At 36.3% G+C, this 27,742-nt stretch overlaps 1 protein-coding gene across 4 annotated transcripts in view; it reads right to left on the reverse strand.

The window, feature by feature from the left end:
• The window catches only part of LOC129369460 (protocadherin-9), a 184,834-nt gene that overhangs the window by 40,766 nt on the left and 116,326 nt on the right, over positions 1-27,742 (reverse strand). For 2 of the 4 annotated variants that reach the window (XM_055044862.1, XM_055044863.1), the window contains one exon: positions 2,288-2,489. In XM_055044862.1, the coding sequence (XP_054900837.1) occupies positions 2,288-2,489 (202 nt within the window). The remainder of the gene's footprint in view (positions 1-2,287; positions 2,490-27,742) is intronic. The other 2 variants (XM_055044865.1, XM_055044864.1) reach the window with 1 other exon arrangement.

Genomic DNA, 27,742 nt, shown 5'->3' on the forward strand with positions numbered 1-27,742 from the left:
GTTCAACAAATGTTTCAATTGCTTTATTTCTTTACATGTTTTTAGTTTGGTTAGGATTTCTAGATTTCTTCGAGACGAAAAAAGAGAGATAATCACTTATAGGAGCCTAGAGAGTCAGTGAACCCTAACTCTTTCAGCTCCTACATTGTAAGCGTGGGTAATTCACATGAAAGCTGCAACCTACGTACGTCTCATTGCTTTCCTGTATAACATAATATAATTAGAAAGTTCTGTGTTTTTTCCACTGAAAGAAGGCTAAGCACTAGAGGTTATTTAATGAGTTTTAACCACTTTATGACTGCATAGTCTGATCTATTAATAATGTAGCTTGTAGATTACAGACAATGTGCCTATACTAACTTTTGCTTTATAAACAAAAGATATTTTCAAATAATTAAGGTTGAAGGATAAGGTTAATGTTGATTTCTAAGTATTACAAATACATTTATCTAAAACCAACTTTAATGTAATCATCTTAAAACTAATCACTTTTTTCCAATGTGCTGAACAGACTCATGACCTTAAGTTCCATAATAATTTTATAATTCAAGCCATTTTGTCATTTTCATTCCTACTTGTATTATTTTTTTGTCAAAAAGTTGTACTATTACCTTAAAAACCTAAAAATAATAATAAAGGCCACCCACCAATACGGTCTCCATCAAAAATCATTTACCATTTTGGAATATTTTCAGTACTGTGAGAACATACTTTTTTATAACTTATCTCATAAATGTCAAATATGCTTCATATATCATTTCCTTTGACAACAGATAAAGTTAAATTATACCTTTAATACAAGAGAGAATCTGTGGCTTATCAAGTCTGACAAAAGGTAACTGAAAACTAGTTAACCTGGGACAACTGTGTTCATATATTTGAAAGTAGCACAGCAGGTAACACATCCGTCATTGACAAGACGTAAAATCATTGTCCTGCCAAGAAGCAGGTCAGTGATCAAAGACCATTGCTGTCACTGTTAACAGTTTGCCAACAGGCAAACAAAAGTAACAAAATCCCTTTCACTGAGGACAGAAATGATGGTAAACTGAAATAAATACACCCTTTTTCCATAGTGAAGCCTCTTACTTGTTCTTCTTCCTGTTTGCTTAAATTAAATGGTCTATAGATTACATTTGTGGAAGAAGAACCTGGTGTGACTCGCTTTACTCCTCTCTCCATCTCCACTGATCACAAACAACTGTTATTTTCCACAATTGTTTATTCTTGGTGGGTCAAAGATCTCTTTCTTTGTATGTGAAAAATTCTAACTTTGTGTGCTGAAAACACTGCCTATCTTGTCTGTTGTGGGCGAGAATGCTTTGAAGCTCATCATGATCTAAATTTTACTTATCTTTTTTTTATCTAAACGGACAAGCCGATTTGCTGCACATGGCAGGTCCACATGTAGCTCTGTAAGCAAAGTGAGCCGCTTGGTCTGAACTTTACTCACTGAATGCTACTGCCAACTGTGACCGCAGCTGCTAAGTTGGAGCCAATATGATATCACACAAACTCAGTTTGTGCACAGCATTTGTTTTTATGTACTGCTGGCTGCTTCAACCTCAGCAGGCATGCCGGCATCGACCTTCGGGTGATGGGTTTGGTCTTTGTGCACGCCTCACCTCTTAATGATAAAATGTGAAAACTGGGTCGGAGATGTACATTCCCACCAGAAATAGTGGGAAGTTAACATCTTCAGCTGAGTACCAAGATTTCCAACTGGGAAATCATCTCTAAATAAATCAAATGAGTTTCACAAATAGGTGAGGAGCCTTTGGGAGGCCCAGGTTTGCTCCTGGGAGGAATGAACAAGTCTGGATGATTAACTGAGAAATGAATGACCTGCTCATGTATCCACTAGAAACCTACTTGTGCAATGAAATGACTCTAAATTAAATGATATTTGGTGCGTTCAGTCCTTTATAGAGACAGATGTTGTTTTTATGACAATTTATTATCTCTTTTCAGGAAGGAAAATGTGATACAGTTCTATTTTCTCAGCCTGAACTTCCAAACAAATATTCAGAATTTACTGTGTTGAATACAATGATCAAATTCACTGTGTTGAATACAAGATGGCTCGATACTTTGGAGAAAAGAAGCAGTATTACATCTCACACAATGTCCACAAAATTGGAATAAAGCAAAGAAATTAAGAAACTGTGTAAAAATGTGTGAAATTGTTCAGTATGGTACAAGAGGAAATTTTCCAGAAGAATGGGAGAGAAAAAAAAAATCTGAAGCAATCAATAATGCACTGAAGAGAAGAGATATTACGACTTACCAGAATTAGGATCGGAGTTGCCATCAGCTTCAGTCCTCTTATCTGGGGAGGCCTGTTCGTAGAAGTCGTCCTGCGCCTGCACCAGAGGGAGAGGTTGTGTGAGGAGAGAGCCACTGCCTACAGGCTCGTGGTCCCCCAGACCGCTGTCACTGCAGCTCTCCTGAGAGCCATCCGGCAGGTGAAACGTGACGCGCCGCTGTGACTAGAACCAAGAGCACAAAACAGAGCCTCTGATGTTAGTGCTCTGCTCTGCCCCCTCATGTTTTTTTTTTTTTCAAAGTATTTCTTTACATTGAGCCAAACATGCTCATGCTTGCTACATTACACAATGAGTCCTGATTGGGATAGCAGTGTGTGAATAATTTTGAACAAATAATGCAAACTACTAGGGTTGCAAACCGACTTTTTGAATTAAAAGGTCTACTTTGACCTGTTCTTGTAATCCATGGGAAAGGGAATTCAGGCATTGCAAATGTAGTCACGTTTCACTGCACATTGACAACCCGTAACAGCATGCAAATTCATACCATGCATTGTAACAAAAATTAATCAGGATGAAAAATAAAAAAGTTACATCTCTTTCATAAGTATGTGGTGTAATGAATGTGTGGCATAAATAATTATGGTTATTAAATCCTCCTCCCTTGCCAGGTGATACAATCATGTTTCAAAACAGTAGCAGGAACATTAACAACCTGACTATTTCGTTTGTCGTGTCGATTTGTTTTGATGATGGTAAAGTCAAAGTCGATCCCGAAGTCAGCAAACCTTTTCCCCAGTGGGTCATTATTTTAGGATTCTGTTCTCTGAAAGTGTCATTTGGCCATGTCTTGTAATCTATTTTCTAACATGGCAATGTTTAGCATCATTCTATTTAAGAGTGAACATTAACAGTCAATATTTGACAATATTCCTGCTTGAGAACACGACTGTTTCTTTGCATGCGCATGCGCAAAGAAACAGTCGTGGGAAGGTTAATGAGAGCAGCTTCATTGCAAATTTTGGTCATAATAAAATGCAGTGATTGCAAGAACTGAAAGTAAAATGTGAACAAACTGATTAATGAACTAGCTGTCGCCACAATGTAAATGTCATGCCATGATACAAATAATGTATCGATTGCGATGTTACATTTGAACAATCCATCATGTTATTTTATGATGCTGTAATATTTGTTTAGTAACCAGTGAACAATAATCAGTGAGGATTAATTAGTGTTTATGTTTCTCTTTATTCTCTTATGAAGATCCTGCTCACTTTTTCTGGTCATTAACCACTTCTACATCAAAATGCTCCACTTTTTCTGGACATTATTGCTATGTCTTTTGCTAAACTGCACTATTTTACTTTTTGAAATATTTTTCAAATATTTCTCCCCCATTGAAATACATTGAAATCTACAAAGATTAGATCTACAAAACGACACAAATTCAGCTAAAATCGTTTGCTTTTTCACAGCTTTCTACTTCTGCCCACATCAACCTAGAAACTCCATTCAACTTTTAAACAAGTCCCAAGACTTTAAACCATATTCAAATATCTCTGCTATTTGATATCTCTTAAGGTTTTTTTTTTTCCATACTTGCGATTTAAGTTTAATGCAGATTTTTTCTCATTTTTTCAGATTTACAATGTTAGGTGGAATTCTCTGTTTTTAGTTGTTAGAGTGCACACTCTAGTATCTGACGTGTTTTTAACTTTTCATGCTTTCTGACAAACAAAATGATGCTGTTCATACATATTTAATTGCACAGCAATAATTTATGCTTTAAAACATAGCCACGAGTAACTACTTTAACTATTACTATCATTGCTACAGGTCTCTGTTTTCTGTCAAATTCTTCTGGAATACAGACATGTCACACCTTCTCCTATTCCTTCAATGCGTTTCTCTGTTTTGCTCTGTTTATATCTGTGTGTCAGCATTTTGCTTGTCTTCCTTTCTGTATATGACTTCTGCTTTTACTGGTTTTACTGTCTACAAAGGTCTTCTGCAAACTTTAATCAATTTGAGCAATTCATATATCAAAATTTTCAGCTTTTTTGTTACTTTAAGCTATTTCTTTTGCTATGTTTCACTTTTCAACTTTTTCAACTATTTCAGGTTTTACACTAATTTCTGCTTCTGCTAATCTGTGCTATATTTTTGGCTAAATATCACACTTTAGCAAATTATTTCTACCATATATGAAGAAAAAAAAAACAGCTTTCTTCTGTTTTTATGCTGTGTTTTGCTGTTTCTTGCATTTTCTGCAGCAATCATTCTGCAAATATGCATTCTCATGACTGTTTCGCTAGGAACAGCAATTTTTCTAGTTGATTTAGTTTTAATCTGTGGAAGCTCAAACATATAAATGATTTCACCAAAGGGAGAATTAGCGCAATTCATCTTAGAAACATTACTTCTGATTCACTTGGATATATGGCAAAAAAATATATATATATGGCAAAAATATATCCAAAAAATATATCCCCTAAAAAAGAAAAATAACAGAAAAAAAAATAATACGCCGATCATCCTAAAAGCCTTCCTGATTGAATTTCCTATTGTAAATTCCGAGTGTCTTTCTCGTGCTCTAATGACATTTTCCTCAGGCTTTTTCATAAGTCCAGACAGAAGCCTTCAACTAACCTTTTGTGAGCATAGAGAGGTCCCTGCCACATCCTTGGCGATGACAGACAGAGGAGGGTTTTATAGTAATTATTGGCAAAAGCAAAGGTCACCCAATCTGCAGTCTAATGCAAATCATCTCATTATATATTTTAGAACTGCTCTGAGTGCGTGCAACATTCAATTAAACAAAAAGGTAGTACAAAGAAAAAAAAGGGTGTTGAAAAAGATGGCTCGATACCTTATTTGTAGAAAAATGGTGGTGAGAACTGAGATAGATAGATAGATAGATAGACAGATAGATAGATAGATAGATAGATAGATAGATAGATAGATAGATAGATAGATAGATAGATAGATAGATAGATAGATAGATAGATAGATAGATAGATAGATAGATAGATAGATAGATAGAGATAGATAGATAGATAGATAGATAGATAGATAGATAGATAGATAGATAGATAGATAGATAGATAGATAGATAGATAGATAGATAGATAGATAGATAGATAGATAGATAGATAGATAGATAGATAGATAGATAGATAGATAGATAGATAGATAGATAGATAGATAGATAGATAGATAGATAGATAGATAGATAGATAGATACATAGATAGATAGATAGAGTTTAACAATGACAACTGAAAGTCGAAGATCCAGCACAATTAAATAAAGGTAAAGGTCTTGTAAAGCAGCATGAATCTGGATAAATGTCACTGTTAGCAATTATAGAGAGGCAGATGAACAGATGTGGCATTTCAAATGAAGATGACATACCAACAGTTCAGCTGGGAAGGATAACCCATCTTTAAAGAAGGTTTCTCGTTTGTTTGTTTGTGTGCAGGTAATTAGGCAGAGCACATCTATCAGTTTTACATGAGCTATGTGGTGCACATGTAAGTCACTGATTTCCATCTTTAAGAGAAGCCTTAAAGATGGCTTGTTTGGTGAATCTGCACCTAATTAAATGGAGCTGTAAATGTTTATCTTTCTGCAAATGCCAACGACATTGGCCTTAAGTGTACATTCACGTAAAAGACAAATGCACTGTGATATTGCAAAGCAATGAATAAATTAAAAATACAGATGATTATATTTTAAACATATATTTTCACATATAGGTAATATATACATAAAGAAAAACGTGTCAAGTTATGATAAAATGGCTCATATGACAAAGAGCAGAGAAGGGAACAGCAATGTTTTGACTCAGTTTCTCACTATGACATGAGGTATGCAGAATACGCATATGCAACATTTACATATACAGGTCGATATATGTATCTGCTGCACTTTAGTGCTCAAGCTCTAAAGAGAATTTCCTCGGGGTCTTATTTGTAAAAAGCATTAATATTTAATGCCAGACAATAACTGAACAATTAATGATTTCACTTTGCGTACAATTTCATGCTAAACAAAAACAAAGTAAATAATGTTCCAGCTTGATATGTCATCCACTATCTATGTCTGCGGGAGTTTTCTGTCTCAGTTTGTGCATGTGGTTATTAATGGGTTTAAGCATGTTTGAAGATATTTGTGTTTTTCTTTAGCTGACAGTCACTTGTGGTAATATTAGCATAAGACCGGCTTAAAGTATCCCTGCTGCCAGTTTACAAGATATTATGGCTTATCATGCCTGCTAACCCTTATTATACGCTTGTTTTTATAATTTGCCTGACCAAACACACATACTTCAACAAACATAAAGCAAATAGCACCACTGATCTGCTGTGTGGTTTAAATTCTAACAAAAAAAGGACAATTACTTCAGAAAGTGCTTGCTTTGGTGATCTCATACCTGAGAAAATGTGTCTCAAATGTGTGAAACAAACAGGTTTGTTCAAAACTAAATATATTCTCCAGGAATCAAAACTGAATTTATGGTTGCTTCTCAGTTTTGTAATCATTATGGATATTTAAGCTGTTGCAAAGCTGGAATGACGTATCTTTAAAAAAAAAAATGTAGTTTTTGTGACAAACAGCAGACTACATTTTAAAGGGTAACTTTTTTTTCTGAATGAATATGTATAGCCACATTTTTATTGCTAAAGTGATTTCTTAAGAAAGCTGAAGAACTTTTTCACAAACAACTAATCTAAGCATCTCTTTGACTCAATACCTAATTTATATTTCATCCAGCATGAAATATAACAACAGCATCACGTTGCAATGTCCACAATAACTTTGAAGATGTCCGTTGTACCTTTGGATGTCGTCAGTCGTTCTCATTACAGTAACAAGCTAATGCAGCATCCACAGCAATCATGAGCAAACTGGATTAGAAGCTTGAGTAAAAACAAAACTGTTTAAGAGAGCTGGGTGGATCAGCATGTGCACCATGTGCAGAGGTTGTAGTCCGTGATCCGGTTGCCCTGAGTTCATTAGGCAAATTATTGCTTGTCTTTTCCTTCTCTCTCCTCCCAGTTTCCTGTCCATTTACTGTTCTATAAAGGTCACTAGAGGCTGAAAACTCTTTAAAAAATAAAATACACAAAAAAAAAACAAGAATGAAAGTTCAAATAAGGATGCTATAATAGTGCACAGCACGAACTGAATCTGGTTGCTGCACAAATTTCCAACTATCTCCAAGAGAATATATGGTTCTGTATTCTGAAAAATTCTGAAGTTGAGAATATGTATGAAAAGCTAGGCTGCCAATGATTTTATCACTGAAGAAATTGTTCAGAAAAGAGCAACTGATGATTAAGGGGCACAGTACTGCACTCAGACACAAGGAACACCAAATTTTTAGGTTATTCTTCCGTTAATTACTTCAAACTCCATTCAAGCAAACAGCATTTTGTTTGCTTGAAAGAGCAAACAAAAATCTAACTTTGAGCAACAGAGATCCTGACAATTGTAGCAAACATTTTCTAAACAGACTTTATATTCAAAAAGAAAACTACTAACTAGACTGTGGTGGGCAGCCTGGACTATGCATGTGTAAGTCCAGGCTGCATAGTCCAGCATACACCGTTCCAATGTAGAAAAGATGTAAGTTAGAACAGAGTACAAAAAGAAATAAATTAATCCATTCCTCATTTATGCCTTCTTATCCTTGTGGTGTCCATTGATGACTGTGTGAGAGGGGGGGTACAACATGGACATGTTGGCAGTTCATCACGGGGCAACAAAGAGACACAGAAAATAACCATGCACACACAGACACACAGTCCCATCTAATTGGACAGTGGGGGGAAGTCTGAGTCCTCGGAGAGTATCTACGCATGCACAGGGAGAACATGCAAAATGCATGCAGAAAGATCAAACTCTGGATCTTCTTGCTGAAAAGCAATAGTGTCCTGTTGCAAAAAATATATATATTGATAAACTAATCTGCAGATCTGTGACAGTGCAAATGTAAAGGAATCTATTTTTAATACAGCTCTTCTGGAGCCAAAAACGTCATTGTTACAAGTAAGGTCGTAAAAGTCATATTCATTATGTTAATTTGGGTGTGCAGGTGTCTTTCCCTGATTGGTGGGACTGGAAGAACAGCAAGACACTGAATGGAGACTAAAGAGATTATGCTGCTGTGGACCACCGAGTATTTACCTTGTCTTCATTCTGAATGAAGCCACAATTCATGTGGCAGCCAAATCATACCCTGAACATACATTCTCTCCTAAACCCAACCAGACGTGACTGTGTTTACACAGCATAGATTTCATTTTCTACTTTTCTTTCGGTTAGAGAGGTAAGTGCTTGACTTTATTTACTTATTTTAAATAGTTAAAATTTAGTTTCCCTCTGTTTCTAATTTTGACTTACGTCCATTAGAGTAAAATCTCATTTTGCAGTGCAAAACAAAATGAAAACATCAATTTCTTAATAAATATCATTGTAAACCATTACAATATGCCTCTGGCTAGTTCTAGTCTGAAGAGGATCATCACCTTTATGTTATGACTTGCTCACCACTAGATAAGCTACCAAGTGAAACTACATCTTATCTCAAAAATTATATCTTTTACATAAAAATATGTTGCAAAAAAACTACTCTCTCAGACTTTAAACAGCAACACCTTAATTTAATTTAACAAAAAAGGGGAGGGTAGGGCTTATGAAAACCCTCCCTGCCTCTGTGTCTTTCTCCTCCTGAGTTTGACCATATGGAGCTCAGTATGCAAGTTCAAAACAACTTCTGTGTTGCACCGTGTTCCAAATGAACACAATATAGCCTTCCTATCAGGCCAACATTTAATGAGAAGAAGCACACACGGGACATGGTGTCAGCACACGCACACACAAACACGCACACGCACACCAAATAATGCAACTAACCTCCTAACCACCACAAATAATCTTATCCAACAGCAGCCTGACACCTGCGGTGAGCGAACACTTCCCATGAGTCCATTCTCACAATCAAACCACGAAGGGAGATCAGTCAACCAGGAAAACAAAGCTCACTCTCCAAAAGATCTCCTTACTCCCCCCCATCTCTGCCCTGCTCTCTTTAAGACACCAAAGGTGCTCTGCCATCTGCTGGTCGTTTGATAAAGTGCATGTTTTTTCCCTCCTTCTGAGTTCCAGTGCTGGCATTGATTTATATTTTTTTTTCTCCCTCTACAATCTGTTCTATGGCTTTGCTTAACATAGTTAAATGACTTAATTAATAATTCACAGATCTGACCATACAGTTTTATTTGCCCCCAACCTTAAAATACAAAGAGAGAAGCTGAATATATATATATTATGCAATTTTTGGAAGAGTATTTAAGTATTAAACTGATCCACAGAGTTTCCGCCAGTTGTGACAAGCTGCTACGTTCAATAAAACATCAAATCTAGTGACACATAAACAGCTGATAGACGTTGCCTCTAGTCAACATAGCATGGAGTTTTCCTTTGGGCTCATGTATAAAATACTGCAGTCTCAGTCAGGCTCTATTTTGATGACATAAAAAACAGCAAAAAAATATATTTTTGAAATGGTAAAAAAAGATGAAAGATACAAAGAAACAAACAGTTTCCAAACAGTTTCCAAACGCCTTTCTGTAAGTAACACTGAAATAAAAAGTGACATATAAATCACAATCTCTGCATCTTTCATTATGACACCTATATTGATGCAGTTTGCTCCTGCCACCTCTCCAGAGTCTAATTCTCCTGCCTTCTGCTTTTTATCATTAAATCACAGTGAGACAGTTGTGAAAAACATCTGCATTCTGCCATGATCACAATAAAACTTGATTAGTCACTCTTGTATGCTGTGCCACAAAGACACAAATGCAAACTCACAAAGATAAACACAAAGATGCATAAATCTCAGTCACATCTGACCCATTTCCCAAATTGCAAGCTTGGATGAAAGGGCACGTTGAGTGTGTTCGTTTATGTCATGTCTAACACTAGGACACATCTTGTTGTTCATTCACCCAACAATGTTTGGGTTTGTGATAGTGCTGTTTGTTATTTTGAGAGTTTTTTTGTGTTGAAAGGGTTTATGCAGATGCAATTCATATGTTGAAAATGTGTTCAGATATTCTTTTAATGTCTTGTTCACATCTGGGATTTTTCTTTCTATTGTTTCATTAAAAACAGAAATAATTGTATGATTGTGGAGCTTATTTCTCAAAAGACATACTGTCTCAAAAGAGATATTTTAAACTTGGCAGCTAATGTAACAAAGTTCTTTTGTCTCATCTTGCACATTTTTTTTTTTTCAGAAACCACACATCAGCCGATATTTAATAAATGAAAAAGCACACTCTTTACTTTATTTTCCAATGTGGGATTTTTGAAAATAGACAAATTTGTAAATTTAATATGCCGTTGAATACAATAAAAAACAAACCACTTTTTGAACATTTGCATTTTAATGACGTGTCTCTTTAAAAGAGTTATGTGCCATCTGCTAAGCAATCACAGTATCCATGAAGGAGATGTCCAGTCTAAACTGACCATTAGCTAACTTTTAGCACAAGAACACAGCTATTGAAAAAATATACAAGAAATACCATTGCACAAACTATTTTTTCCAGATTTAGCTAATAGATTTTATATAATTATAAATTATATAACAGTCAACACATATTGAATTCCAAATATTTTTAGCAATATTACTCTTACACATATTGATTTGCATTGACAGTATATTTAGGATATACTGTGCAGCTCTAATATTGAATTGTATTAAATAGCATAAACCAGTTGTCTTGTTTTTTTTTTGTTTTTTTTTTAACCAAGACCATGGAAATTCAGGGAGGTGATTAGAGCACACACCTTTTATTGGGTATAAGAATTTATTTCATCCCTAAAACCTAGATCTTTGCTAAAGACCCTAACCTAAACCTTTTCCTCCTTTGAATCTCTCTTCTTCTAGAGCCTGAAGTCAGGCTAAAAGTGCAATCAACAGGCACACAGCTAGTTGAGCTAAGCAAGTCTGACACAACAACAGCCTAAAGCTGAGAACTTGAAATGCAAACACTGCCTGAGCATGTATACCACATTTCTACATGGCAGCACCATCTAGCTGTCTCAAAAAGCTTTCCAACTCCTTAAGATTGGTATGCGGTGCACCAACTATGGCATATGGGATTTTACATTGTACATTCCAGTCTCTCAAAACTGAGGAAAAAAAATCATTAACTAAACAGACTTCACCTGAACTGACTTTTTGAGAAGGATGAAATTTCATCTATAATAAATGCTATCTAACACCACCTGGGGCTAAATACGGACATCTTGGCCTCTTCTTCTCTTTTATCCTCTGTACCCTGCAGTGACCCCTTGCCTTTTCTGATGAAGCGTTCACCAGCCTTTCGCTTTACGTCTCCCACTGTCTCTTTATTCCAACTTCAATATGTTGCTAAATCACCTGGCTTGCCTGAGTGAGAACTGTGACACGGTTGTGGTTCGACCAGCTCCCCTCTGCGCCTTAAGCAGAGCTGAAGAAACCTGTGCAACTGCCACAGAGCATTAGCTACAAAGTTAACTACTACTGACTCACTCTTCAGTTCCACCCTCTGCCGACATCTACAACCATAAAATGAGAGACACAGCAATTCTTCTCTATGTGTGTCTCCTGCATCAGGATGAAGGATTTGACACTCAGAGACAGTTAACTATAGAGCAGAGCGGGCGAGGCCCTGAGCACTGAATGGGAAAGCTTGATGTGTTTATGAGTTACAGTCCATGTGATCTAGGTGCCGAACTCACCACACTATCCTCTGAAGTCTTCGGTCCGTGGCACTTTCTGTTATAGAGTGTGTTTAATTTTCATTGAATTCACATCAAATTCTACCTTTGCATAAAATAATTTGTGAAAAAATTATGTGCACATGTGCAAAATAAATAATAATCAAAGCGTGTTCTGTGATTGATACTAACCTACAACCCTATTAGCCGTCATGAAATCCTATTTGTGATTTCATTACATCAAATAGGTACAGAAGCACACATTTGTTTAGTTGGCTCTCTGTTTATCTTGTGGAAATAATGGCTATTTACACAGCCATGATTATCCGGCTTTGAGGGATCAAGTGTAAATCGATGCAGCAGGGAGGTCTGTTTGACGTTGGCAGTTGATGTGAATTTCTCAAATTTGAAAGATATTTATGCAATTGTGAAATGGTTGTGACTTTTTTTCCTTCTTTATAGCAGACAAGAAATTAACTCTCTTCCCTCTGTTCATCAAATGAACAAATGAATGTGTCACATTCCTGCCCAGGCAGATTGATTTTTCACGTAAAGGTTAAGATTTTTACAGAAATCAGGTGAGTTGTGTCACACTGGTGAACAGTATTTATTGGTTTATGACAAGAACACATTTTAAATTGAAACATTTTTACTCTTTTTTTTTTGTGTGTCTTTTGTAGCCCATACCAGAAGAACTAAGACAAAATTGCTGAGTTTTTAAATTATTTCTGCCTCTGCTGCTCTGGGAAAAGAGTTCTTGTGTTTAAACTCTGAAAAGTTGGGGAAACTGTGCTTTCTTCCCAAAAACCAATTTTCTATTTGTGTTCCTTTAAAGCTTTATCTGTCAAATGCAATTTTTTTTCTTCATTTTCTATTTACATTTCAGTACATTTCTTGTTGTAATTCTATTTAGCTGAAGTAAAAGAAGAAACAAAACATATATTATGTATATCCCTCATTAAACTGGAACTTAGATGGGAACTTTCACCTCTGCGAAATGTAGCTTTGCATTTTATTATTATTGATCACTAAAACACTGAAAACTGACCAGGAGCATCAGCCCTCCTTTTGAGGCAGAAAATAAACAATATTAGTTTTCTCCGTGTAGGGTCATAAACTAGAGTAAAATGAAAGTAGCAAGTGAAGATATACATTTTTATAGCAATTTAAAAATGTTTTTTCTCTTCATCAAATATCAAATATCAAATGTATTTTTTTTGTGTGTTTTTTTTGTGTTTTTTGTTTTTTTTTTAGAATAACGACTTTTCAGATGAACAGGTGCTTTTCTTGACCTAATGGACTGAAATATTTAGCTTTTGTAGTTTTATTATTGTGCAAAATGGACACCACAGTTTGGGCGGCCACTACCATAATGAGATCAACTTTATTAGCCATGTTCTTGTCCCTTGTGCCATTTTCAAAATATCCAGGTCTTATCTCTGTTGATAATGTTTCCACTTCTCAAACTATATTTCTTAAACTAACAACCAAACATGTTTTTACACAAAGCAGGTTATTCATGTTTTGTTTTTTTTCTTTTCTTCAGAAACCTAAACGTTAAAGGACTCGAGGATAGATAAAAAACAACTTTACCAGAGACTCTTCCTTCTTGGCAGTCTCTGCCATCCTGACCATTGTTCTCTGTGGACCATTGTTCAAATGACATCCTCATGAAACTATTTTATCGGGCTTTCACTCTTTTTATACAAAGGCTTTATCAAACAACCTTTATTTTCACTTGGGACAATCTACTTTCGAGGTCTTTTGATGCAATGACAAAGACGTCTGTTTTTCTTCTGCGAGTTCAGCTTACTTGGTTGCCGGATAAAAGGAGCGCAGACACACATATCATGGAAAGACAGACGCAGTCATGCAGTCATCCATTAGGTCACTTTCTATACCAGCTTACTCCTGTGCAGTATCATGGAGGCTGGTTCCTTTTTTCTAGTGGTCAATGGGTGAGAGGCAGTTTACACACTGAACATGTTGCCAGTCCATCGCAGTGCATCGGCGCCACAACAGAGACATGTGACGTTGAAACGCATGCTCATACCTCAGGGCAATTTGTCATATTATCCCATCATGCAAGATTTTTAACCACTGGGAGAAACTAGATTACTCGAGATAAGCCCATGCATGCTCCATAACTGCATGCGAACTTGAAATACACATTTTATGCCTGAAACTTCTTGCTATAACAAGACTACATCAAACACCAAAGCCATGCAGCTCTGAAAGTAAATGAATCTGGTTATAATCCAGCACAGCAGATGTTGAATGATTGTGAATGGGGAACACATAGTTACAAGAAAATGTTCCAAAACCTAATATTGTAACTGATCAAGCTTTATATGAATATATCTCCTTCTAATAAGAAGTATCCATTTCAATGTTTCTTACATTTTAAATGGTCAAGCAGAGATCGTACCTTGCTGTTTATTCATTGTAAGTTATAAGCTCCAAAAATGCTCATTTAAAGATGATTTTTCACCTAAGTTTCTGCTTTGAATGCTAAAAAATGTTTTTTCTTTATATTGCACTGTTCCTTTTGACGTTAACAACAAATTAGTTTAAATTTAATTGGCTGCTAATTAGAAAAGATCATTGTGAAAGTGTGTCAATCTCATGAAATTTGGTGAAAATATAGAGCTAATCCAGTACATAAGCTTCTTTATTATCCAAAATAACTATGATTTAAAGCATAATCCGAGTTATCAAAGTGCCTAATACTGTAGACAAAAACCTACTATTCTGATATTACAGGATACAAAGAAAATGTAGTTTGCAAGTGAGTAGTCTAATCAAAGGGGAACAAAATAAATACTTAACCCATATGTTCAAACAAGTGTTTTGCATTCACAGATAACATTAAAAATTGTTTTTGAATACTGAAGGGATGAAACTGAAATTCAACACAGAAACTAAAATCATGTGCTAGAACCAAACAGCTCCCAGTAGAAAATAATTTGATAACTTTGCAGCATGCTTTCACATGCAGTATGTGAAAGCATGCTGCATGCGCCTAAACATTAGAAAACACAACTACGTTCTTCTATGGACTTAAGAATGTAAAATGTCATCTTTTAATACGTAAAATTAATTTCTTGTGAATAATTCGAGTTGAAAACAAAAAAAATATTAGTTTGGTTAAAAACAGTTCAACGTTTTCTTCGAGGGTCTGGACTGTTAGCTAATGAGAGATGATTGCTTGCTGGAGGCGTGGAGTCAGTTCAAGTTTAAAATTTTATTTCATTGCTAAAAGTTTGGCTGTAAGCTAGATCATTCCATGAAGTTTACCAGAAATTGCCTGTAACAACCATCCCTCACTGTGAAGAGAGAAGTGTTGAAGCAACTGAGATGCCTGTTGATGTTGATTCAGCATTTGGAAGCATGGCGAACAAGTAGTGAATGCATTCTGTCACTTCCTCCGCTGCCATTGCTAGAACTGCAGTCAGACGACAACTCTAAAACAGCGCAGAAAATCAACATCGATTTTCACAACTCCTCCTTCTGTTTGCTGATTAGCCAGGTTGGAATTGTTCTAGAGAAATCCAGCTGAATGAGAGAAAGCCCAGACGGAGCATTGTGTAGAAGGGCAATGGCCAGAGTAGGCTTCTACAGATTCTGGTGCGTGCAGGAGGTTTAGAGACAATGCTGACCAAGCAGACCCACTCATACCTTAGGCATGACTCCCTGATGCTCGTGACATGTTAAGGGTGCAGCTCTACTCCCAAGTAGTGTTTGATCACCTAATTTCAAAGATACAATTTCATCTATATACTATAGACAACAGCAGCACAATTTTTATTTATTTTATTTTATTCAATGCTTTTTATTTTAATGTGTACACATTGTATATTGCTGTACAAATACAAAGACACTATTGTTTTGAGACAAGAAAAAAAGGATAAATACTCATGTCAACCACTGATGCTTTTTACAGCTAATAACTGATATTGCCACAGTATAAAACATGTTCCAAGAAATCAAAAACTTTTATTTTTCCTCACAGCAAAGTCACAGAAAAGGCAATAGGCTGAAGTTCAAGTCCTAATAATTAATTTCATGGTCTGTAGCAACTAATCATCTGTAACATATGTGGCAGCCGGGCCATTTTTATTTGTTTTTATCCTAAGCAGACAGCAATTTCCTACCTACCGTTCCCAGTCAAAGCAAGTTGCTGGCATAATGCAGGGTGGTGGATAGTATTTCCCAGTGCATAATTTGTTTTTGTTTGTATGTGATAGCTCGCTTGTTTGTATTCAGTGAGTCTGTGAAAGAAACAGAATACTTCTGTGTCTCTGTCTTCTCTTCACTGTTTGTTTACTTTAATGGAAAACTATTCAGGCAAAATGTAGACCAAAGCAGCATTACATGCTTGTGTACATTGTTGAATATCTAAAAAGCTGTGTATTATTTCAACTTGTGTTGGGAAGCAGGTGTTTAAACACAAAGTTTCATCACTGGAAGTGAGATAAACAAAATCATGTGAATTGTTGAGATTGAAAAGATATGAGTTTCAGGTGGCCAGAAAAAAATAAAGTCCGTACAATGTATGGGCACCAATACTTAAAGGTATTGTGAGTCACATAAAGAGAACCTGCAGCAAGAAAATACAATTATTTCTGTTGCTACTAAAAAAATGCATTGCTTAGCAATATTTTCAAAAAATACTGTGTTTTTGTACATATAAACATAAAGACAAGAGGAAAAGTTTTAGAGATTTAATAGCTAACATGAGCATTCAAAAATAAGTTATCCCCTCACAAGTATGTTTTTTTCCTTTTGCCTTTTATTGTGTTTATCATCAAGCAGATCTAGTACCAGATGAGGACATTTCTCTGTCTTTTTTTTAAAGAAAACAAGTTAGCATTATTTAACACAAAAGAAGTTGTTAAACAATATATATTTATATATAAATATTAATTTTCACATAGAGAAAACAAGTATTTTAATTTATTTGGTCCTTTACGAAGAAGTAATTGCACAATTTGTGGCAATGACTATAATTAAGAGTGATTACTGCCAATAGGCCTTTTATATCACTGGGAGGAATGATCCCCACTCTATTTTGCAGAATTGGTTAAATGAAAAGAAGGGTTTTTATTCACAAGTTTCTGGTTTGAGGTCATTTCAGGGCGTCTTATTTTGTTTTCAATCCAAAAGTTACATTTTGGTGAATTTGAGGGAATTTATTTCTTATTTTCTTGATTTTTTAAAAATAATGAGACATGATGTGTTTTTAAGATGTTCAGGGTATATTATGTTGACAGACAGGTTATGTGCAAGTGTTTTCCTGACTGCAAATGTGGCCGTAAATTAAACTTGTGTGACTACTGAAACTAACTTTAAGATTCAAAAAACTTTCTTCAACCACAATTTAGTTATGATTATAAAAATTATAGATAAAGGCCTGGCGGCTGCTTCCTATCTGCAGGTTGAGAAAACTCATGTTTAGCTGAGCTATAGTACATGCTTTTCTAAGTACAGTTGATGGCTTCAACTGGGAAATCAGTCTTAAGTTGCTTTGATCTGAGTGGGAAAGGTTGGACTTATTTCATTAGAACCTTATTTCATTGTCACTTGAATCATATCTCTTTTGTTTGCTTTAAAAAGCATAAGACAAACAAAAATGATTTTTTTAATTAACATTTAATATGGTACCTTGCATTAGCCTTTGAATGTCATTGTTTTTAAGCTTTCTTATCATGTTCTATCACTTACTTTTTCTATCTTTTTGCTTTGGTCACTTTTCTTTAAATCAAATTGTGTTTTGTTACCCACAAGATTAGAGCTTTTGCAGGCTAAGTCCTTACCCTAACTGCCTGAGGGATGATGCCCTGGTTTCTATAATAAGAAAAAGGCGAGGCTGTGCATGTAGAGTGTGGCTGAGGATTATCTTTTCTTGTGCTCACCTGCTGGTCTTCTCCAGCTTAACTTTGACTGACTAATCTCAACAGTCTTTTCTTGTAATGATAGACTGACGTTTACGCTTCATCTGTGAATATGTTTAAAGAAAATATCCTTTCACAAATCTGTCTCACTGTCACACACTAAGATCATTTCATGAAAATCTCCAGTAAAGATGGGTGACTAATATGGCTTTATGGTTAAACCATGATCCAATACTAATTATCGCATAATAAGGGTGATAAAAGCAAGATGGGACCAATGCACTATTTCAGGAGTATTGACTTTCAGGTGAGCTTTAAGAATGAGCATGGCAGACCACTGGTAAAAAACAAAAAAACAACCTTGTTTCTTCTCTGTGGCCATCAACAGCTTACAAGCAATTCTTGCCTAGTTGTCAACATGTCAGTAAGACAGGAAGCGCTTTCTTGTCAGTCTCCCTTGCGGTAAATTGCCGATTCACAGAGAGAATAGATTATGAGGAGAGCTTAGTTACATATATATTTAACTAGATATCAGAATACAAATACAAATACAGAACAATTGTAAGTTATATCTTTTAAATACATCAAGTAAATTTGAATAAGACTGACTAATCTTACTTAGAAAAAGAAATATTGGTACAAAAAAAAGAAAAAAACTGAGTCATCACAATTTAGAAATAGAATAGAAAGTTTAAGAATGCAGAAAGATGTAATAAAAGTTTGTGTCTTGAATTTGTCCAACAATCTGAAAAACTGCTATGATAGAAAAAAAGAACTCACACACATGCATGCATACAGAGAAACAAACGAGCAAGCAATCAAATAATTTTTAGAGTAGCCACATGTCAAATGTTCATTCATTTCACTTTATTAGGAGGAAACAGGGACCAATATAAACCCTGTCACTTAACACTGACAAATCCTACAATCAGAGTAAAACAGATGCATTTCTGTTTAGGGCTTCAGGCTTGCCACACATTCCCATAATATAAAGCTGTCATTCCTTTCTCACAAATATTTAAAACTGGCACAAAAACATGTTTTCCAAGCCAGGGGTTGACACTCAAAATAATGTTTGCTGTTCAAGAATATCCTGGAGCCATAACTTATTACACATCTAGTAAAACAAATCCCTGGAGAGAGAGAAACAAGCATGTCTGGAAGTTGCATGAGCAGCACAACAAGCAGTTCTATTTTTTGTTCTTTTATGATGGGTACATGTATTGATTATACATGTACCCATAAGATGACTAAATGGCATGTGTTCACTTGGGATTTTCTTTAAACCATCGTAATTCTACGGCTTCACAGTTTATATTGGTTATTTATTTCATCATCCCCTCTTACCAATATTACTGAAGAAAAACAGCATCAGGAAAAATGAGATGACAAGCAAGACCCGGTGGGGGAAAAAATGTCCAAATTATAAGAATGGTTTAAAGTGACAACTTTCAAAAAAGTCATTCATAAAACCTGCCTGTGATGACTAGCTGGGTGCATGTAAACATAATTAATGGCTTCTGCAGCCTGTATCATCAGGAATGTAATAAACCGTTATGGCTTTGAAGTCTTTGCTAAACCTCTCATGAGTTCAGTGACTTATCACATAAATGATTATTGACTTCTCTGTGAGTTATCAATACTATCAGTGCAGTTTTCCATACGGTATGCCTTTCAACTTCATCACAGTAAGCCGGTAGTGGCAGCAAGCAGCGATGGTGTATAGCCGCAAGAGGTTTTTACAGTGACAATAAAAGGGTCAGCTGCAGCACATTCTGCAGAACTATGTGCACCTTTGAATTGAATGGAAGATTACCAAACATAAAAGTGTTCAGCGTAAAAGGGTAAGGATTTAATTCATCATTCATAACTGGATTTGCAGTATTTTAAGATATGACTAAAGGTACAAAAGAGTATGGCATTCTAGCGTTAACAGAGAGCTGCGACGACACAAAAGCATCATCAGATGAATGTCTGATTGTGCAATATATTGGTATAGAAAATGGCGCCCCAAGTCTTGCAGCGGAGCCAAAACAACTTAATGGATTAATTGGGAACCAACAGAGATAATTAGGCCTTTGGGGTTGTATGATTCCACCCCTCGTCGACTGTTGCCTCAGAACTGTGATGTAGTGTGTTCCTGCTGTGTAATCGAGATAATTAGCAAGAATGTTGTGTCACTGTCCAAAGATTAGCAAAAGGGAAAGGCCAAACAAGCCTCATTAAAATGTGATTCCTACCTTGAGAGATTTTATTAGATTTATTTACTTACATAGGTAATGCATCACTTTCATTTCCGTGGTTTGATTTGTGTCCTTGTGAAAGTGAGGTAAGAAAATAGAATGATTTATATGTTCACTTGAAGACAGACCTTGCTCACTTGGTAAGTAAGTGAGAGGAGGTGGCTTTTATCGTTCCGACCATTAACAGGTATCCAAACAAAGCACAGCAATGTTTCCGTTTCTGCTCTGTGTGAGGACTATGCACACCACTGTTAGATATTTGCCTAGCTGGAGGAGAAATAAGTATGAATGGTTAGATTATATTGTAGCTGAGACTAACTGAGCCAGGGCTTCAGTTGTTTACTGTCCTCCTATTATAGGATGCCAAGGTGTCCTTCTGTGAGCCTGTCAGGCACTGAGTAGTAGGCCAAATTGATTGGTCTGCTCTTGCCCACCAAAAGGACCTGAACTCAATTTGCTTGTGATGGCTTCAATTTCCTGGCTGGACAAAATCCCCCCAAATCACCCCCCATGCCCCAGTCCTTTTCTGCTGTGCTCTCTTTCTCAGCATCCCTTCCTCGCTCAAGAGCTGTCATTTAATTTCATTACTCAACAAGGGGAGGTTCATGCCCTGTCTCAGTTTCTATCGTTCACCCCTCATTTTGTTCATGTGAACCTTATCAAGTTTCAGGAAGGAAAGGTTTTTAGACTGCGGTTGTTTTAATGCGTCTGATCGGTTTTACTTACTTTTTTTCTGCCTGGCAGCAGCTGAATCAAAATTTACAAAGCTATTACTGTCAGCTGGAGGGCTAAAAGACTATTTTTACTCAAGTGTTTTAGATCAGCAGAAGACAATTCAATCCTACACATCAGAAAAAGAAAGAAAAAAAAAAGACCAATGCATGACATTTTGTGATTTATTAGGTTATGTATAAAAAAGAGAAAGCAGTCTGCTGGACACATGTTTTAGGGATGTTTTTTTCCATCATTATTTAAGCTGGTTATTCAAAAAAAAGTCATCAAAGGTTAGACTAATTTAGGCCTTACTTTACAAAGGCTTTTTTCTGCAACATTCTCAAGAGCGAAGACCTAATTTGCTTTTCCAAACATAATTTCAGATGCATGTAATGCCCACACGGTCAGTGGCTGATTAGAAAGAAAACAGGATCTAACGCTGGAGTCAAGCTTAGAGGTCTTTGAAGTGATTACCTTACATGTTTGGGCCTTTTTTTTTTGCTGTTGTTGCACAAAGATAAACATGTGGAGCCACTCAGCATATGCCAGCTTATGTCAAGATGAAAGATCTTACAAGCCATTATCAGAGACCTGCAGATTGTTCTGAGGGTATTAGCTGGCTGCTGAAATCCTCTACATTTGCAAAGATCTTGCTGTGATTTCCAATCCGGTGAATGGGGGCCTAAATTCTCACCATTTTTAGATGGCCTCAATGTCTATAAATTAAAACTTGCCAAAATGTGAGGTCCTGGAATTCTACTATATAAAAGAAGAAGAGAAAATTCAGTCTTGAACATACACACTTAAACTTTTTTTTTTTTTTTAGCAGAGATAAAGAGGGGCTGAGAGAAATGGGCTACATATTCGTTCCCCAACTCTCCCTCATTTTACTCATCTTTATCTCAGAGGATATGATCTCTTCTGGGTGTATTTACCAGCGTTCTACAAGCTTTTACCTCCAGGAAACAAGCAGCTGATCTGGCTCATATTTTACAATGATTCATCTTGCTCAGTATCAACCACGAGGCATAAACACAATACAACCAAATTAAGGCCACTCAGACAGACAAACAAGCCGAAGAATTTTAAACCTATGCCTTTTTTTTGTTTCATTTTGTTTTGTGCGCCACTGCAATTTATTGCTATGTGAGGGCTTATTTCTTGAAGCTGTTTTTCATGTTGTAGCTCTACTTTAATCTTTTTTTGTTGTTGTTATTATCCACAGGCAAAGCAGAAGAATGACATTGCTGTTCTTCTGCTTTGCATTGCAGTCTGCACACTTGCAGTCAATGTTTTTTTTTTTAGAGTTTACGGCAATTCTTGAATCCAGGTGAAACTCTCTTGTTTTTGTGTGAGAACGTTCAAATTGCAGGACACACTGAAAGACATCAAAAACTGCTGCCTTAATAAAACATCTACTGTTGTTACTGTGCTTTTTATTTGAACACGGTGATTATTCTTCATATGCAACACTGTGTTCAATCATTGTTACACTTTCTGAGCAGTTTGATCACCTTAAGCAAGAATGACTTCTGCAGAGTCTGCTTAGTTTGCACAGACACACTGTGCCCCTCCATTGCTGGACGTGTCTGTTCTGGCTGTCTTCAAGTAAATCAAAATTCCCCAGAGGGTGAAAAAGCCAGAATCTTATGTTTGGTAGAAGGATCAAAGCAACAAAGAAAAACCCCATAAAGAGCAATGAAAAGGGAGAACAAGCTGGATGCTTATTAAAGCCTTCAGTGTCTCTAACAAACAAAATGTACAGATAAAATCCTTTGAAATGTATAAAATTGTGTTTTTATTTTCAGATACTCTGAGTGTTTAAAAAGATGTTCATGTTTTTGAAGCTTGTTGAGTAATGTGTTAATTTAAACAACACAATTATATTCATTATTGGAGAGCTGTTTCCAAATACCAATCCACATTTGTTTTTTGTTTTTTAAACACGCTGTATTACATGAAATGTATGGAAATATTTTAAAATAGGCTGTGTGGTAGATGAGCTGAGGAATGCTGGGTCTAACTCTTTGAAACAATAAAAACATTGCAAATAATATATAAACAAATACATCTTAAAACTGAATGAAAATAAAAACTATGTATTTTTGGGAATCTCTTCTCAAATGAAATGTTTTAGTTTGCAACAAATCATCAGCAAACTATTCTCCTCTCCTATTTTTTCTTATTTTTATTTCCTTTTCTTTTTGGTGTTTAAGCATAAGGCTTCAAAACCTAAAAAAAAAACCCAGGGTGACAGACAGAAATGACAGAAGTAAAATCGAAATGGAAAGTAAGCATTGTGACATTAGAGTGGGAGTAGTTTAAAAGACTGTTTGACCTTCACATCTTGAAAACTCAAGTTAAAATTGCAAAGTGTTTCCAGGTCAGAGTATGACAGAAAAGTTTGAGGGCAAAATGCTGGATACATTAACAAAAATATATACACTTGTAAATAATTTTTAATTGATAAAATTTAAACATTACAAGTTTAAACCTAAACTGTGTGTGTGCGTGTCTGTGTGTGTGTGTAAAAGGTTTACTTTTGTATCGAGTTTCTGTCATATTCTTGTTGTGGTGCAACTGGTTAAATTGCATTCTAAAACAAGATAGATTGTTCTGCCGCACAGCTGTGCCAAGCAGATAAATCAATTAAAGTGACCCGATCTGACAAGTTGCCTCGTCCCCAGACAGGCTTAATATGAGAACACATGTCCATGAGGCTTATGCCTATCTCTGTCTCACCATAGGACCTTTCTCTTCAGGAACTCTGAGCTAAAAGACAAGCTAACAATGCCAACGTTTAGACACAGCTAGTTCAAAAGACAATGAAATACATTTGTCATTATTATTTTAATTTTCATGAGCAGTTAAATTTTTTTTCACCTGCAAATTTTTTTAATCTAGCTGTGACAAAATCACTAGATGATTTGTTGTGTGTGACATTTCCGTCCAAACTTTACAGTCTAGTGGCAATCAAGCATCATTTGTTTGATTTTACACATTCAACTGCCAAAGGATATTTGATTTGGGAAGAAAATTCATTTGTGTTTTGTGAAGCCTCTTATGATGAGAACACCGACTCAACAACACACTTATGTTCTGATATCATATTATATGAGCAGAGAAGCTTGCTTGATAGGATTGGACTTTTTCTAAAGCAACTCACAAAATCCACCAAAAAACTGAAATTAGTTTTTGTTTTCTCTGTGAGGTAAAAGGGGGTGCATTTTAAAAACTGAATAGAAAAAAAAAGACGCTGAAACACAGTTTGACAACTCCCCTACGTTGTTTATATATCCCTCACCATCTTCATCACCATTGTCATCAGATGAATGCTTAGAAAATGTACATGGTCTCACTAGACAGGCAGTACAGGAGAAACATACTAAAATGTCAGAAAGTGAACCGTTGCTTAGTCCAAAGCACAAAAATCTACCATATCTTGGAGCCCTTCAAGCAATTCCTAGATCCTTCTACCTCATGGAAAACAAGAAAAATGTTGACTGATTTTATTTTTTTCTTTGAAGAAGGATTTTTAACTTAAGAGCTAAGCCTGCTCAGCGAAGAAAACATGGTGGCTGTCTCACTGCGGGGTGCGCAAGACTTAAAAAAACTATCATGAATGCCTGGCTGGATCAGCTGCCGGTAAAGGAGAACTGATCGTTTTATCTCTTCTTTTTTTTTTTTTATCTAAACAGTGACATGCAAAACTAAAGGCAAACTCTATTAATGATGTATAGTTACAGTTTGGGTCATTGTATTGATTTCAAGTCATTACTATTTCTCCATGACACATGAGGAGCAAACTCAAACAAAACATAAATAAAGAAAACTCTATTAAAAACTGTTAGTTAATTAAGACACATTCAGTTCCCTCTTATGCCTGGTCACACAGTGGATGGCTCTAAAGATAAACTTGAGAAATTTCCCCACCGTATGTGGCATGCAAAGAGTGATCTTGTCCTCTCAGAAGGACATCACGACTGCTCCGACCTAAAATCGGGGACATTCAACATGTTGGAATGTCTTGGCCTAATGTAGGGCGCTCCCAGAGGTAAAACGAGAAAGGAGCCTGTTGAATGTGATGTGCAGCCAATCAGAAACCGAGATGACCCACGTAGAGTAATCCAATATAAAGACAAAACAATGCTATGGCGCCCCAGAAAGTCAGATGGACATTGGAGACATCTTTATATTGTTTCTCACTGATAAATGTAGTCTACAAACTATCACCCTTTCTTCTTCCCAGTAGGTCATGTTTGTTTATTCTAAAGTCATGTTTGGTCTCAAGAGGTTTCTCAAAAATACGTCTCGAGAGGTTATATATGAACCATATATGTTTATATATATATATGGGTATATATGAAAACACATATTGAGAAGTGTTTTTATATTCACATCTGAATATGAAAACAATGATGTGTGGTGTTTTGATCCTGCCATGTGGCACGACAGCACACTCTGTGCGACCATTCTGGTTACATCTGTAATTTTTTTTTTTTTTTAATAGATATGTGTGTGGCCTCTCAAGTTTTGAAAGTCGGTCAGCAACTTTGGAAACTTGCCCTGTGAAGCAGGCATTAGTCTTTAATCATCTCAACTATAGACTGTCTTTTATCAAAGCACAGAGAGAACATGAATATGATTCTCCTAAAATGCTATTTGCCTCGTGAGGATCAAAAAACTTAATTTTTAATCATTTGTCTAGGGAAATACTGCTATGCTTATTTCAAACAGTACATCTGTGAACTGTGATCTTTCAAACAATAGTTTGATGGCCTGCTTTCAAAGATCCAGTGGCACAATCATTTAGAGAATTGATCAAGCAGAGAAGCAGGAGCTGAAATTCAAGAGGAGAAAAGATGACAAGAAAAATGGAAAATTAGTAAGAAAGACAGAAGCTGGAAAAATTGAGAAACGGTATAATTTCATATGTGTTTTCATCCTGTTTAAACACTGTTAAGTGCTTTGTTTTTAAAGTGCTGAGTGGTTGGCTATCATGGTAACCCTTCTCCAAGACTGACAGCTGGTGAAGCTAAATATGCAGAGAGACTCAAAAATGCAACACAGTTGCTCGAACAATCTATCAATATCTCCATGTCTCTGTCCCTTTCCATCTCTGTCTCTCTCAATTCAGTTCAGATTGAATTTACTTCAGTGGCATCTCAGGAAAAGAATTGTCTTGAGACTATGATGAGCAAACAACAAACTCAGACAAACGATAGGATGAGACATTTATACGTCATCAATACTAAGTAGAAATAAAATATTAATAAGAAGAAATCAATAATAAATTCCATGTTGTAAACACCATTGGATCGAGTCAACAAGTGATTTTAGAGGGAATGGTTAGCCTGTATATTATATTAAAAATACAAATCTTCTATATTTTGCTATTTTTCTTCACATCAGCAACTGCAAGGCATTCATTGTTCACACAACTCAGCAAATATATATCTATATTAAAATACTCGGGGCACTCACAGAAACACAACTACTCTCAGACATTAATTTATTTTTTAGCAAAGTAGCTGCTGAATTAAGATTCAATATTTGTATTTTGAGGGTGCAGGAGTGCTTGCGTGTGTGTATGAGGGTGGGGATGTGTGATTGATTTTGTTTGTGCCTGTTTACACACCACGACCACTGCTGCATCGTCTCAGGCCCCGCGCCAAATGGGGGGCCAAATGTCACACTCCCTGCCAATGGGTGGTGTTTCCTCTGATGTTTCGGAGCTGCTTTTGTCAGCTCACACCCGATGGCTACTCGTTGGAGGCCCCTGCCTCTGTTGGGCCTCTGCTGCTGAACAGGTGGTGTGCCCTTGGGCGCAAGGCCTGTGGGTTTGTCTCTAGTGAACTGAGGCTGTTGGGGCTCCCGTCTGCCTTTCTCAGAAGGGAGGCAGAGAGGGAGTCCCTGAGGTGGTCCTCCTTGGGGCTTCCATGCTCTGGAGGGCCTCTAGATATCTGGGGCTCCGATCTCCTCTGTGTCTGTTTCAGGCCTAATGAAAGGGGTCTGTGGTTCCACACAAGCTCAATTAGTTTCATCGTACGTCTTACTTACTTAATTGGTACCTTGTGTTGCTGTGTGACACTGTTGTTGTAGAATATGCAAATTGTGTTCTTTCTGTGTTTTTTTTTTCTCTTTCTGTATTTGTAAACGAAGAGTCCCACTATGGTTTTCTCTCCAGTTTGAACTTTTTTCCTGCTCTGTCTGTCTCCATACACCTAAACTCAAAGTATTTTCTAGTGATTTATATTTATGCAAATATCTAGTTGAGTTGCAATGCTCCACTTGAGAAAAGAAAAAAATCAGTTAATTTTGGTGCTTGGAAAACAATAATAATTTCTAGACTAGTCTTTGGTAAGAGACTCTGGAATAAAGTGAAATTAAGACAATTACTTACATGTTTCATGTCATCTCTCTTGGAATTGATGAAAAACAATATGTCTACAGACACCACAACGGTGACCACAGTAATTGTCACAACAAAAACATTTTCATTCACCTATGATAGGATAAATGGCCTCGATGACACTCTCACTCAATGCAGTTAGCTGGCTCTTAACCCCAGACAAATCACAAGAGGCTTCATCACTCTCTCCACTGTTGTGAAACATTGGTTTTAGGTCATGTTACTCTGACCTCCCAAGGTATCCCACCAACCTTCAGGGCGATCTATTGCTGTGTTCCTGGCTCCAACATCAAGTGTCTCTCTTTTGATCTGTCTCTGTTCTTGTCTTCTTTCCCTTTCCTCGCTCTCTCTCTTCTTCTTTCTCATTTTTTTCTCTCTCTCTCCCACACACACACACACACACACGCACACAGACCAATACAGAACCACAC

This window comes from Poeciliopsis prolifica, unplaced genomic scaffold (genome assembly GCF_027474105.1).
Source record: "Poeciliopsis prolifica strain line A6 unplaced genomic scaffold, Auburn_PproV2 SCAFFOLD021, whole genome shotgun sequence".
Lineage (NCBI taxonomy): Eukaryota > Metazoa > Chordata > Actinopteri > Cyprinodontiformes > Poeciliidae > Poeciliopsis > Poeciliopsis prolifica.